The sequence below is a fragment of the Cricetulus griseus genome (genome assembly GCF_003668045.3).
Source record: "Cricetulus griseus strain 17A/GY chromosome 1 unlocalized genomic scaffold, alternate assembly CriGri-PICRH-1.0 chr1_1, whole genome shotgun sequence".
In the NCBI taxonomy this organism is placed as follows: Eukaryota; Metazoa; Chordata; class Mammalia; order Rodentia; family Cricetidae; genus Cricetulus; species Cricetulus griseus.
In genome coordinates this window covers 49,973,917-49,990,175 of record NW_023276807.1, presented here as the reverse complement: position 1 = coordinate 49,990,175, position 16,259 = coordinate 49,973,917, and the positions used below count along the sequence as shown (strand labels likewise).

General features: G+C 38.5%; 1 protein-coding gene across 1 annotated transcript in view; it reads right to left on the bottom strand.

Moving 5' to 3' along the window:
* Positions 1 to 16,259, bottom strand: part of Tnks (tankyrase) — a 138,952-nt gene that overhangs the window by 85,688 nt on the left and 37,005 nt on the right. Inside the window, exon 3 of the mRNA XM_027391255.2 lies at positions 13,604 to 13,699. Coding sequence (XP_027247056.1) covers positions 13,604 to 13,699 — 96 coding nt within the window. The remainder of the gene's footprint in view (positions 1 to 13,603; positions 13,700 to 16,259) is intronic.

Here is a 16,259-nt window from a genome sequence, read left to right as displayed (position 1 = left end):
CACCTGGGGCCCATTTCCAAACATTGAAGCCAAATACATATAACTAGAATTATAAAGAGCAATAAAATGTTTCTCACAGACAGGAAAGAAAGAAAGAAACCCTAAAGGAAAGAGGATAAAGCTAACCCTAAAAACTGGTAGACAGAACAGTTCTCACCATGAAGAAGAGTGGTGGCTGGGATAGGAGGGGCATGCCCTCAGCCCCACATCCATGCACAGTCTTGCCACTGTGTAAGGTTCTCTTATCCGGGGCTGATTTTCTATCCAATTAAGCTCCTAAGTACTACTTCCTTTAAAAGAAATTTCCATATATAAAATGATAGTCACTTCAGATAATTACACATTTTCTACTTTCTCTCTAAAGGAATTAAAGCCCATCATTCCCTGTGCTGCTCCCCATTCCCTGTCAGGCTGTCAATTCAGATGACTTCCAATGTCCATGGCAGGGGTGGCGGTGGGTATCAAGATGTGTAGCGATTCCAAACTGTCAGAGGGTTATGACCAAATGTATAAAATCAAGATTTTCTACGTAGGCCTAATCCATTCCTTGAGAAAATATTGCTTGGCTCACATATCGTAGTCACAGACACAAAACTAAGATATTTGGTGTAAAAGCTTCCTAAGAGCTAGTTAAGTGTAGGGCATCCTTCAGGAAGGAGTCAGTACACTGCACTGTCACTGAGTTAGCAACACAGTCTACCGTGGTCCTGTAGAAAACAAAAAAGACAAAAATGTACAGACAGCATTTGTTTCCAAACAACTTCAAGGAATTAAATGCCCAGTAGTTCACTCCTAAACAAGATAAAAGAAAGAATTGATAACTCTGACAGTGCTCATAAAATGTTCTGGCCTAAAATGACAAGGGAAGTTGAAGCTTCCTTGACAGAAAAGAAACATTTAATTTTGGGATAATAAATACATAAGATCACTGATGTGGTTGGAAGGAAAATGTGCTGGGAGGCTGAGTTTTTCCTAAATAGCAACTTTAAAAGGCTAGAGGGGAAGTAGAGAAGCCAGTATATTCACCATTAATCATATAACTCATTAGCTCAGTCAGTGGCAATCCCTTTCTCTTTTTCCTTGGTAAAGCTAAAAACCTTTTCAATCGAAATAATTTCAAACAGAAAATCTGTAAAGTTACTACAGAAGACTCCTGCCTGCCAGGCTCACTAATCTGGACTATACTGCCCATGAGTTTTCAGTGTTCTCTACGTGGATGCGTTTTGTCTTTAATACTTTAGGGTCCATGCCCTAGACACATGGGAACTGTCTGGGTGTCTTCTAAGATATATCTGACTCTCTCATTGGTGTCATTCATTCTGATTACTCAACAAAGTGCTGTCAGATATGCCGAAAATGCAAATGTGTTAATAAAACTCATTCCCTAAGATTTAGTACCCTAAATGACATTGGTCCTCATCAGTATTTACTGTGATTGTGGCAACAGTGAATTTGCTATCTCTAAGAGTCCCTCCAAACTGATTAGTAGAAATGAAACTAAGAAAGAGCTTCCCTTTATTCATTCATATACTCAGTTATTCCTATTTTAACCAATTCACTATATAGTTTAACACTATCAATATTTTGATTGTCAAATTGTCCCAAATCTTGCCAATAAGAAACACTTTAAAAGGACTTCTCAGTTCTTTTCCCCTTCCTTCCTTCCTTCCTTCCTTCCTTCCTTCCTTCCTTCCTTCCTTCCTTCCTTCCTTCGGACATGCCTATTGCTTACAGCAGCAGTTCTCATCCTTATGAATACTGTGACCCTCTTTTACTTTAGTTGCTCATGTTGTGGTGACTCCCAATAAGATTATTCTGTTGCTACTTCAACACTGTAACATTGCTGCTGTTAGGAATCGGAGCATAAACATCTGTGTTTTCCAATGGTTCCCTGTGAAAGGTAGAGGTCTGCTGGCTTAGAACAAGCTGTTCCAGGTCGTGTGAGGGTTTCACTCTCCTGTTCCCTTGCACTCTTTGGTTTTGTTGTTTTGTTTTGTTTTGAACTCTTTATATCCCATTTATTCCTGGGGCTGTAGTCTCTTCAGTAGCTCATTGAGGCATGGTGTGTAGACACTCAGGCCCAGAAGGTTTTGCCTCACTGCTCTGCAATGCTTTTTCTCAAGCAACACTTTTTGCAAGGGCCCACTGTGCTTACATACTTGCTCAATACTACAAAAATGTAAAGGTCTCGGTATTAAAAATCTTCTTTTTAAGAATCTGCTTCACTTAAAATTGTTTTTCGGGGTTGACGAGATGGCTCAGTGTTTAAGGGCACTGGCTGCTCATTTAGAGGTCCTGAGTTCAATTCCCAGCAACCACAAGGTGACTCACAACCATCTGTAATGGGATCTGATTCTCTCTTCTGGTGTGCATTCAGAGCGCGCGTGCACACACCCACAGACACACACACACACACACACACACACACACACACACACTTAAAACCACCCTTTTTCTTTCCCTTGTGCTGGGGCATAAGGTCAAATATTGTATTCCAATATTACTTATATTCGACTATTTGAAATACTTGTCTGCCTGTGTTCAGGGCCTAGGATTTCCCTTCCATCCTGGACTTTAACTTCCTTAGTAAGCATGACAGACTTTCTGAAGTTATGCTTACACCAGAATAGCACTCTCTAGGAAATGCCCCTGGATCTGTTACTTTGCTAGATTTCTAATTTTTTCCCTTTACCTGTCCTGCCCTCCCAAGCTTCCTTTCTGAAGCTTCAACTTTCTTGGATATAACCAGCTTAATGTTTTCTGGTTCATTTCTGTGTTTTATTGTACAAAAGGAAAAAAAAAGTTTAAAATAAGTATTTTAAAAACACTTCACTATATACCAGAAATCTATTTCTGCCTAAACAATTCACCTCTATGATTGGTAGCTACAAGAACAAACGCACACAGTTTGTGGGACCAGGATTCTGGAAATGGCTAGCTGAATAATTCTGACTCAGCATCTCAGGACTGCAACCAATCTGAAGGATGGAGCTACAGTTCATTAAGACTGACTGAGACTGGAAATCTACTTTGCACTCACAGGATGTGGCTGACAGCCCTCGGGTTATCTATTACTGACTACAGTCAGATACTCCAGTATGACCTTATGGGCTTATCGAGTTGCTCACAACACAGCAGCTTGCTGTCTCTAGAGCAGAGTGTCCAAATCAAAACCACGGGGTAGTGACACACCATAACTTTAGTACATGGCAGGGCTAGGAGATGGCATAAAAATGTCAAAACAAAGATATAGGGAGCTAGCTACAGCATACTGCTTCTTACAGAAATAATGTCATCTAATAAATACCTATTCATTATATATGTGAAATACTCTACTGGACATATGTAATACAGATTACTAGCTATTTAGGTATACTCTAATAATTTGAAATTACAACAATAGATAACCCATTCTTATACATTTTTGTTATTCAAAAGCAAAGTGTTATAAATTCCATCTGAATCACCAATAAAGTCTTTTCAAGGAAGTGCTAGTTGGCCTGCTTTGGAAAGGAAGTATTGAAAGTCTTACTGTGCCCTTTTCCTGTCATTCTTCCTATGACAGTCTAATATCCCAGGCTAGCCTTGAACACACGATCTTCCTGCCTCAGCAGACATGCGACACTATATCTGGCCCCCTTAATATGACTTTTAAAACAGCTTCATAATATATGTTTTCAAGCACTTGATGTAAGTGATACACAATAGTCTATAATTATCACCTGTATCCTACTAAATCTAAGGAACAGACAGAGACAAGACTAACAAAGCAAAAAGTAGAAGGTGTTAAAAGGGGACAAGGAACAATTGGGGCAAGAAAGACAAATATTATGGTAGAATATGCTAAGAAAGAAAAAAAGGAGGTAGCCACAAGTAAAAATAACATAAATGATAGGCCAATTTTTAAATGTCTATGAAAAGGTTCAAAGTTTAAAAGCTATTTAAAGAAATTCAGTTACCAGGTATTATTGGAAAAAGTCACAGATCAAGAACCATTTTTTAAAACAGTAGAAAGATGGATTGCATTATATTTGAGATAATACTGTACTAATACTTTATTTGGGTTATACAGGCTAATTCCTTTGTTCTTAGGAGAGAACATATGCTAAAGTGTTTAGCCATGAAGCACAGCATGCCTACAACTGACTCTAATGATAAAGCAAAGACAGGTGCACAGGCATGTGTCTGTGTGTGTATGTGTGTGTATGTGTGTGTATGTGTGTGGGGGGGTATGTGGTCTTGTGCCTACAAAACAAAACTGGTAAATCTACATAAAGCTATTATGAAAATTGGTTTTCTTCACTTGATTGGATTTGGAATCTCCTAGGAGACACACCTCTGGGCATGCTAGTGAAGGCATTTCCACAGAGATGTAACCGGGGAGGGATGATCCCTTCAGATGGGCACCACAATTCCATGGACCTAAGTCCAGGTTATATAAAAGAAGAAAGGGGAGGAGGTGGGCTGTCCATTAGAATTCATCTCTTCTTGTTTCCTGACTCACATAGAATGTGAACAGCCTCCTTACACTCTTATGGTCATGTCTTCTCTGCCATTAAAAACAAAGCTATTACACTGTTAGAATAATTCTACTCTAGTCTATCAATAAATATCCATCTAATGACTACTCATTTTGCAGGTATTTATTGAGTGCTGGGATCACAACAATGAGCGAAGAGAATTCCATGTCTCAAGAATCTAATGCTAGAAGGGATGAGAATCAGGCAATAAATACGTAAATGAAATCATTGCATACAGGAACAGATGGCTGATGGGAAGAGTAATGAACTGTGGCATGTGTACACACATTTCCTTTTATAATCAACTACTGCCTCTTCTAAACATTTAACCTCCACCCTGTTTAGACATAAATGTGTTGCCTGCAATAAGATCTCTTTAGCAGAAGGTTTAAGTTAAGAGCACCATGCCTCCTGGGGTCCCAGTGATACCCTTTCCTAGTCTAAAACTGTCAGAATGGCTGGCTAAGCAAATGGGTGTAACTGAGTCAACCGTTTACCAGCAGCTGGCACTCTCCTCACTGATACCTACCTAGAGCAAGCTGGGAGGTGTTATTACACAGGTGTTAGCACGGCTATCCCTGGGCATATTAGACACAGAAATGAGGATTTGTTTCAAGGTAGTTTTGGTTTTCAGGGCAATGTAACATTTTACATCACATTCTGCTCCATATTCTGCAGCCTCTGGGTACCACTACACAGCAATAGTGGCACTGTGCACAGCAAGGCAGGAAAGATGGTATTCTCCAAAAGTCCACTAGAGTAAACTCTCTAACAGTAAGCTACTTACTTTAACTATAGAGCTTAATTATATTACAATATGGTTAACAGTGCCTCCTCAATCCTAAATGATCTTTCCTATAATTTCACCATTCAATAACATCAACTTTTTTCATGATGAAATTTTCATGTCATATGTTCAAAATTCTTCAAAATTAAGAAAATATTTGCTATTGGGCTATTCCAATCTTAGGGTTGAGCAAAAGAATAAATGGAATTAATAAACAGCATAGAAGAAGATAACAAAAAGGGGACTATGAGGTTGTACCCCAACCCTGTTACCAGCTGATAAAACATTAGACTACTGACAATTTTTATTTTTGGTCACAATGAGTCAATGGAATGGTAAATACCAAAATCAGAATTCTACTTTTATTTCATTTTAATATATATTACCTGACTAGTGTTTATCAGGATCCAGTATTATATCTCCTTGTATTTTACAGTTGCTTACATCTTGGATTCTATTGGAAGGAGATTTAGAAAATCAAGAATATCACAAAAGTCATGCTGCTCATTCAATTTTATATAAAGCTTAAATTCTCCTAGTGTCATGAGTAACAAGTGGAAATGACTGGTTCAAAATACTTTCAGGGAGCTAGAGAAGGTTCATTGGGAACACCAACTGTTCTAGACGACCTAGGTTTGGTTCCCAGCACCCACAACTGCCTGTGATATCCATCAAGGGGGTCTAACATCTCCCTCTGGCCTCTCCTTGAGCACTGGCATGCTTGAGGCATATGCTCACACAGACATACATATATACACATAAATAAAAATGAATTTAGGGTCTCGAAAAACCAAAAAAAAAAAAAAAAAGAATCTAGGGGACTAGGAAGTTAGGGGTGCATAGATCTGGGAAGAATTGACAGGGAAGAGTTAGGGTAAATATGAACATAAAACACTGCATAAAATTCTCAATTAACACAAATTTTACTTGAAAAAAATGACATGAACAGTCAATCATGTTGAGATTCAAAATGATACAGATATATAAATAATATCAAAGCAGATTCAAAAGTAATTTTTATCTTATGTTTGTGGGTGTTTTGACTGTATGTATGTCTGTGCCAATGCCTGTGGAAGCCAGAAGTGGACATCAGATACTCTGGAACTGGACTTACAGATGGTTGTGAACTATCATATAAATAGATGCAGAGAACTGAACCTAGATCCTATGAAAGAACAACCAATGCTTTTAACTACTAGTCATTCTTCTGGGTCCTAAAAAAAAAAAAAGTTTATTAAAAATAAGTAATTATTTTAGGATCTCTGGGGAAAGGGTAAATATTACTTTCTCTATTACTATCACTGAACACACCTAGAAAGCTCACATGTGACACATCAAACAAAAATAAGAGAACATTAAAAGGCAGATAGACACTAAACCAACTAGGAACTTCAGAGTGAAGAATAACATGGCATGCAGTTCCCAAGTTCTTTTCACTCCATACATCCCATGGCTGATGACTAAAGAGGCTAGCAACCTGGAAATGTCAACTGTCATAGTTAAAATGACCCCCTATGTCTCTCTAAAGAAGGAACTAAGGAAAGTAGAACTTATCAAGACAGCCAACTCTGCCATAGAGCTTGGAAAAATCTAAATACACCAACTTAAAAAAAAAAAAGAAGCAGAACACATGATAAAATACTGCACAATTAATTTTGGGTGAAAGAAATTAATTTTAATATAGTGATACTGGCAGGTTAAAAGCGCACAGGTAGATAAATTCCATTCAGAGATCGAGTTTTTAAAGCACAAGAGCCTAGCTATCTTAGAATCAGTTAAGTAGAATTTAGAGAAAAGAAAATGATCAGAGATGGTCTTGACATATTGAAAATAGGGCCAATTCACCAAGAAACATGGCATCTTAAATGTGCATGTCACAGACAATGAAGCTGCAGTACGATTGAAACACTGACTGAACTTAAAAGGAGGCAGAAATTTACAATTTTAGTTAAAATTTTATTACCATTCTCATGTAATTGATTAAACTAGACAGAAATCAATCAGGACACAGAACAACCACATCTAGAATACATTTATCAACCTCATGTTCTGTTTTCATACCCACAGAACGTACACCAACACAGAACATACTGTGAACCACAAAACAAACTAAAAAAACAACAAACAAAAAACTCAAAAAGAATTAAAAATGAAACAGTATTTTCCCAGAACTCAACTGAATATGAAAGGAACATAAAAAAGTAACAGAGAAATCTCGAAGTATTTAAGATCCTAACGACATTAGTAAGTAGTCCATGGATTATAGAGAAATTCTCAATTTTAAAAGAGTATATTAAACTGAATAAACATAAAAACAGGTCAACACTATCTTAAACGCCATCCTAGAGCCTTCATCCAGTAGCTGATGGAAGCAGAAGCAGACATCCACAGCTAAACACTGAGCCGAACTCCTGGAATCCAGTTGCAGAGAGGAAGGAGTAATGAGCAAAGGGGTCAAGACCAGGCTGGAGAAACAGCTGACCTGAACAAGGGGGAGTTCATGGACCCTAGATTGATAGCTGGGAAACCAGCATAGGACTGTTCCAGACCTTCCGAACAAGGATGTCAGTTTGGAGGTCTGGGCAATCTATGGGGCCTCTGGTAGTGGATCAGTATTTATCCCTAACACACAAATGGACTTTGGGAGCCCAGTTCACATAGAAGGATATTCTCTCAGCCTACACACTACACATGGGGTAGTGTAGGGAGAGATCTTACTAAGCACCTGTAGCGCTGACCATGCCCATTTGGGTATGGCCACAGGTGCAGACAGGGCATGTGGGGTTTAGGCCTGAGGGGAGTCTTGGAGGGCAGCTGGGATTGGATGCTTGGAGCACTGACCCTGGGTTATCGATTTCTCATGTAAGCGATTTCTCCCCAATAAAATTAACCTATAACCTACATCATCCCTATCTCATGAATGGTAATTTTATTCCAACATTCTGGTGTCAGAAGTGGGATTTGGGAAAGTATGTTTCACTCAACCAGTGGCAGGGGAGGGCCTGGGCCCTGCTCCAAATGATGTGACAGACTTTGAAGATCCCCGTGGAAGACCTCACCTTCCCTGGGGAGCAGAAAAGGGATGTGATAGGAGATTGGTGGGGGGCAGGGGAGGAAGGGAGGAAGAGGGATGTAAAACAAGATTGTTTCTAATCTAAATAAAAAACAGGAATGCTGGACAAAAAAACAAAACAAAACAAAAAAAAACAGGCCAACATTTATGAGACACAGTAAAAGGAAGGTATAGATGAAACTCTTAACAGTAGAGCCACATCTGGTCAATTTTCTATAGTCTTACTCCAAATACCCAAGAAGCAGGTTCAATGTAAAAAGAAGGCAGAAGAATCAGTCAAAACCTTACACTTAAAACTAGTAAGTTCTTTTAGAAATATCAGTAAAATTTACAAAGAAAAAGAAAATACAAATTACAAATATCAATAAGAAACAGAACTTCACCACTGACTCTATGAAAGGCAACAGCCTAGGAGACACATGAAAACACTAAAGAACTCTATAAACAATTTTGAAAGTTCACTTAGATAAAATTCACCAATTCTTTGAAAGACATAAACTACCAGGAATCATACAAGGAGAAATACACAATCCGATTGTCCTATCTACATTAATCAATTAAGGTAACAAAGTACTGGACCCAAATGATTAGAAGTTTATTCTAAGAAAAAAGGGGGAGAGGAATTTCTAAAAAGCAATATTTTACAGTCTCCTGAAAGGTAAAACAAAAACAAAAGCCAGCAAAGGGATGCTCCCTGCTAACAGAATGGGACAAGATGATGAGACAGTTGAACAGATACCACTGAGTCACAAAGTTCTAGAACCATGCTTACTTCAGACACAGAAAAGAGCTCATGTCTGAGAGACAGCTAGCATCCAACTACACTGAAAATACAGACCAGAATAAAAGACTGAAATGTGCAAGATAGAAGCAAGATCATGAAAGGCTGCAGCTGAAGAATTTGGATTTTATCCAGGAGAAATGGGATTAGGTTGAAGAACGTTTGGAATGGGATGCTGATTTATGCTTTAAGAAGACTACTTCAGCTACAGTGAAGAGACCTGAGACTCAGCAACACATGCAATGACTGCTCTCAAGAAGGCATAAGGTTGAAGATTTGGAACCTAAGGCATAAGGTAGTGAGAAATGGATGGTCCAGCAATCTCAAAGCACAGTATGTAGACCTAACTACCAAGAGGGTGGATAAAAAGTGTTAAGAATGAGAAACTTTTACTTGACTGAAACCCTTGTGGTCAAAGCTACAGTCAAGAGTCCAGATCACGAAAGTCCTCACTAATACTCACTCACAAAGCAGGAGAAGCAGTGGAGTAAGATTCCAATTTGCTGACTGACCACGCCAGTCTCTAGGCACACACCAGCCTCCTCTTAACACCATCCAAGACATGAGCCATGGCTGACTGCTCAGCGGCACCAGTGGCCTGCCCAGCAACCAGATAAGGATTTCTTTACAAGTACAATGAATACAGGTAAAAGTTTCTTTCTGGTTTGGCTTTGTTGTTAATTTGTTTTTCTTAGGTAGGGTATTTACTCTACAGTACAGAGAAACCTGGAATTCTCTTAGTAGCTCATCTGACCTCAAACTTGCAGTGAGTCCTGCCTCAGTCTTCCAAGTGCTAGGGTTATGAGTGTGAGCAAGGTTCATGTCGTTTTCAGGCAGCTTTGTATAAAATATCTTTCTTTCCTATTTTTGTTTCTTAATTCAACTAGTAAGTCCAATTACCAGGCCAATCTTGTACCAACAGAAACTCACACAGTTCATATTCTAATTATCATTGATCCTGCTGAAGATAAGCATTCCTTGGGTCATCTATCCTACCCTGAACTCTCAATCTTAATCAGTTCTCACCTCTGCCTAATTCGGTGTCCCGATGATACTGTGCCCAGAGGTTTCACTTTACATGGGAAACAAATATCCTCCTCAGTCCCATGAAGTTTTAAAAAAGCCTTCCAATACACTTAGGCATCCCCATAATTAAACCACATGCAATGTGACCAAACCTTCAAATACATTAAAGCCAAGAACAGAAGCACCCATTTTCCATGTGCTAAGCCCGAATAGGGCAAAGAAGCAAAATTTTGGTGAAATGGATGATCTTAAAGTACAAAGATGGATGAAATCTAAAAACAGAGTAGCGCTTGCCTATGGTACACAAAGCCCTTGATACATTTGCAATCCCAGCACTTGGGAGGTGAAGGTAGAAGGATTGAAGTGCAAGGCCAAACACCAAGTTCAAAGCCAACCTGGGATACATACGACTTTTTCTTAAAAAGTAAAAAATAGAAAGAAAAGAAAAAGAGGCTAAAATAATTTATCCAAATGCTAAATATGAGGGAATTCACATAAGGACTAATATACAGCCACAGAAAGAAACATGACAGAAATAAAAGCTGATGTTAAAGATTACCTATAGTCTCCTAACATTATCCATGCCCCTAAATCAAATACTATACATTATATCAATCATTAGAAAATACAAACATATGTACATATTTTATTTAGTACTACTAATATTTGTTGCCATATACTTTAAAAAGGAAAGGCTATACAAAAACACATAGATGTCATCTCTAAGGGAGAATTATCTTTTTGTGCTTTTCTTACTTCCCTCTATTTCCAAATGTATTTTTTATATACAGAAAAAGCCCAAATATGTTACTTTTAAAGAATCAATAAGCATAGCACACCAAATATCTTGTTCAATAAAATTTACATAAACTTTGATATTTTATTTTCTTGTTCTAAAAAACAACACAATAAACAAACCAGCCCACACTGGTTCCAAGTCCTTCAGGTGATCACCTAGAACATATGTAATTAACAAAAGTCAAAACCCTTAAGACTTCTACAAACCTACCATTCACTCAAATAGTTCAGCAAATAGTTGAACCAATTAGCTAGCCCTTTCAAATGCCTAATGAAACAAAGATTATGTGATAGACACCAACTGCCATACTGACAGTATATATTTGCTTTGGATAGCAGTCTTTATGTATAAAACAAGATCAAACACATACTTTAAATGTTCTATATAAAGAGATTTACTTGGTTAATTTGCTTTAAGATACACCTGCATATTGTTTGGTCGATGCACCAAACTTGTAACATAGATGACAGACTATTAGGAAGATATTCAGCACCCAAATAACCAGAGAAATCAAGAAGGAAAATCACTATCAAAGGTTATGTAATAGACACAACTCATCTGGAATAAAGAGTAAACCTAACACTTAGAGTAAGCCTAACACTTCCAAGATGTTCCTTTCAAGATCCTGCCCCATCCTTGAGGAAGGGGTGCTAGGGACTGAACATGGGGTTTGATGTGTGCTAGACAGGACTGGGCCATGCCTTGAGCCCAGTTCCCTTTTGAAAATCAAAGTTTAATCTTTTTAAATTTAGCTTTGGAAATAATACTTCCATCAGATGGAATTTTTTAGTAATAATCCTATATGGACAGAAAAACATTCTGAAACAGCTCACCTGAGTTTTTCCTTGATGTATGCTATAAAACATGAATGTGTAAGTAGAATTGTTTAGGTTCCCAAGAAAACTACTGGTTGAAACTTTTTGCTTTAAGCCATAATTGAAAGAAAAGTTGTCTCAAAAATATTTTAAAAAGGAACAGTATCAGTAGTAGTTGAGCAACAGTAGTGGTAGTTTTGTGGCTGTGAAAACTGTAGACTCTCCCCATCTAAGTGGGATGCTAGACAGTTTCCAAATCAACTTCAGATGTGCTGTCTGTCCTCTGGGGCACTTCAGTCTCTGCAAGCTAGTATGCAGAAGCTCTACCCTAAAATGATCTTTTCTGACCTGCATTGCAAATTAGGGATGGCTTCTTATGGTTAATAGTTTATAACTAAACTTGGTCTTACAAAAAGCAGAAGTAGGCCTAAAGGTGATGGTGCATCAGATGCACCTAACAGCCAGCAGGCAGAAAGCAGGAGAAGAGGAAAGGTCAGGGAGAGGACACAGAAATACAGTCTTGCCTGGTACTTGTCACATACTGTAGCAGCTACACTGAGGAGAGCTGCTTCCAAACTGTATTTGTCCTCTGCTCAGAGAGCACTAAAGCTGCTATATTGTTGGGCATGACTTGTTAAGAAGAGACTGAAGGTTTCAGGACCTAGGCAGGCCTGAGACAAATCAGACAGGTCCAAGTCCATCATTTAAAAGTGTGTATGTGTATTTAACTTTGTCTACACACTGATTTAAACAGCTTTATTCCTCTAGTGTATGTTATCCTAGAGCAGTAACTCATCTAATCTTTAATTAATTGAGAAAGATCAGATTACTCTGATTTAGCAGTGATTATATTAATTTTAGCACAGTGGGAAGTTGTCTTCCCATGCAGAGTAATTAAGCAAAATTCCATATATTTTTAAAGCTTTCTGTACATAAACACCTTCCATTCATCTCACAGTCTCTACTAAAAGTGCACAGCATGGACTGTTACACTTAAGCAAGAGCACAGATCTCTTCAAATACAGCAAATGAAAAGATAGTTAAGAGTTACTTACTTCCACATAACCTAAAACAATACTGTTAACACTGCAGTGACAAACAGGCTCTAAATGACAAAGGTCAGTTAAGTAAAAGAGGGCAGAGGCAGCAGGGCTCAAATGCTGAGAATCAAATCAAAAATAGATCCAATGCAGCACTCTTGAGAATGGAGATCAATGAGAGCAGCAGCTCAGGGTCTACCCATTAAACACAGTCCTGCAGACCGTGAGGAGAGGTGCTTTCTACCCCAGCATCTCTCTGTGCTGGTGCCCGGGGCTTCCTTTAATAGATTCGTAAGCTCAAATCTGCATTGTCAGAAGTAAAAAGACCATCTATTGCCCCAGTTCAAAAAACTTGGCTGTCACGGTAAAGAATGCAAAGCTGTGATAAAATATAAGAGGAGAGCATCGGAGTATTTAACTATCGATAAGGCAGCAGGTTGTCTTTCCAATGAAAACTACTTTTACAGTAACACAAATGCCCTTGTCTGCTCTAGAGTGAAGGGCTTAAAAACCCAGCTGAGAAGAGGAGGTAGAGGAAAACTGTGATGTAAGCCATAAAACTGACAAAATATGAGGACCGTTATGATTTAATGCTGTAATTCCAAGTCCTAGAAGCAGTAAGATTGCTGCACATATATATAACAGCACAATTAATACGCTAGGTATCCAACTGATGAGGTAGTTAGTATTTTCTTAGCTTCATTTCATTCTGTGCATGAAAACCTTATGAAATCAAACAGTCTGCTAGCTCTGTTTCCTTACCTGTGAGGACAGCTTTTGCTGAAGGATCTGCCAGGTCCAGAGCTGATTTCCCATCCGTGTTCCGAATGTTTGGATCGGCTCCGTGCTGCAGCAGCACTGTGCAGGGAAAGCAGAAACAGTATCTTACCTCGGGGATACAGAGATTATTTACTGGTAAGTGTCGCCTCGGCATGGTGTAGGCATAAACATACATTGCACAATTTTTTCTCTTTCAAGAAAAAGAAAAAGGAAAGAAAAGGGGAAAAAGCACTGCAGCAAAGGATCCTCTCTAGAGTACAGCGAAGTTGGCAACTTATGGTACAGTATTATCACATGACTTGACATCATAAACATGAAACTAGAAGCTTGCCCTGGACAGTCCTGCTCTGCTTCCCGAGGCAGCAGTGTGGGAGCTATGTGCTTGCTCACTGACTCGCTGTGAGATGTGCTAACTGAAGCTGCCCTATCTTTACTACCACCGTGACTGCTTGTTGCTGCTGCTTCACTGCTGAATTTCCCAACGCTTCCTCTCCTCGGAAGAGTTATAACACTGTGCAGGCTTTTAGTGGCTCACCGCTTACATAGGAAACTCACCATAAACACACTGGCTTGCTTCCAGAAGTTTAACTGGCACATTAATGCATGCAACTCTAGCTCTTGCAGTCATGAGACAAAAACAAAACAACTATCTCCTATATTAATGATCCTCCATCAGATTTTTAGAAACAGAAATTCAATCACTTGAAATGCATATAACAAATCTATGTCATGGAAAACAATTGCAGAGAATCCTTCAGATTCAGAAGCTCTTATAAAAAAGGATGGCTAGGTAAATAAAACATGGACATAGCACTTTGGTAAGCTAAAACATTCCTAAGCTACTTCTGCTGCATAAGAGTATTAGAGTGGTATCATCTATCTGATATTTAGATATGTAAACTAAGCATCTCTAGTCAAATACCTGAAGTCTAAAGAGGTGAGGAATGTGAACCTTTCAGAGCATGTACATACCACACAAGTAGAAAATTCATGATAGATGGGCACTTAAATATAGATTAAATCATGGGGTTGTGCATACATGATTTATGTGAAACACAAATGAACCTCAAATGAACCTCATGGTTAGACTTATATTCACACTGCATGTATTACCTCCCCACGAGTCACTCTGGAGTCATCTAAACTCATTACCTGGCACAGCATCAAGTAACCCTTATTTTATTTAGCAATAGCCTCTACAAGTAAGGGTGATGATGCTGGCAATTCAAATATGTCAAAAGCAGCTGAACATGTTTTCTTTAAGTGAGAAGACGAAAGTTCTCAACTTAAATGAAGAGAAAAATGTGTGTTAAGATTTATGGTAAGAAGACCTATCATTGAGACTGTGAGGAAGGAGAAAGAAATCCATGCTAGTTATGCTGTTGCACACCTTGGTAAGGAAACTCTGGATAATGCTTATAGTAACTTCCACAATAATACAATAACTCTGCCTTATTATTAGACACCACTGCTAATCTGTGATGTATAATGCATTGACTAAACTTCAATATAGGTTACTTACACGTAGTTTATATGTATAGGAAAGTATAGACAGAGGACTCAGTACCACCCAAGGATTCAGGCATCTACTATGATTCTTACCCATGTGCCCTGTGTTCATTGTTAGGGAGGGGACTGCTGTGAATCATTTAATTCTTGAATGCAGCAATAAACAGGATTGTTTTTCAGATGTTTCTAGTTGACTCAAGCCTTAAAGAATGAAATAGTAACACAGTATCAAGCTGTTGTTACTTATCATCCTGTTGGCTAACACAGGTGATCAACATGAACACCTCTGGAATTAACTAAAAACTCAAGCAGCTGGGCACAACTGTGAGGAATTTTTAGCTAACTGGCTCATTTGAGGTAGGAAGACCCACCTTAAAACCAGGTCATCTGAAGTCAGAACACCTACACTAAATCTGGGCCAGTGTTGTAGGCAGCCTACATAAAGAGTACACAAAAAGCTTTTGCTCTTTGCCTGCTTGCCCTTATTCTCATTGTCAAGTTCACATTTTCTGCTGCTGAGACATTCCTTCACCGGTATTAGAGCCTGCTTCTTTGAGATTCTGAGTTGTAGTGAAGACCTTGGGACTTTCCTTTGAGGGACAGTCATTATTGAATGAGCTGGACCATCGTCTGTAGGCCACACTAGTAAGTCCTCTGTGTATATGTAAATTCCCCTAGAGAAGCATGACTACATAATCAAGATGAAGAGCTTTTACAGAATTTTTTTTTTTTTTTTTTAAGTTCCAGACTGGTCTATGAGGCATGTGAATAATAAAGCAGACTCAAGAATCAAAGAAAGGTGGCAAATACTTCCACCTTAGTTGTTGAGTGACATGTGCAAAGAAAGTGTAGAGAAACAAAAGAAATAGCTACTACTAAAAACAACAACAACAACAACAACAACAAAACCCCACTGGCTTTTATCCCTATTTGGGAATAATACCAGAGCCTGCTTTAAATGGAGGTCGAGGCATTTTTATTTAGCAGAACATGGCAATTACATAATGGGAACTTTGATTCAGCAATTTTTAATAAGTGGGTAGAGGCAAAGTATTGAAAGCCTGACTGCTCCTCCAGAAAGGAACCAAATTCTCAATCCTTCTAACAGTGAGTATTTTACCTATTACAA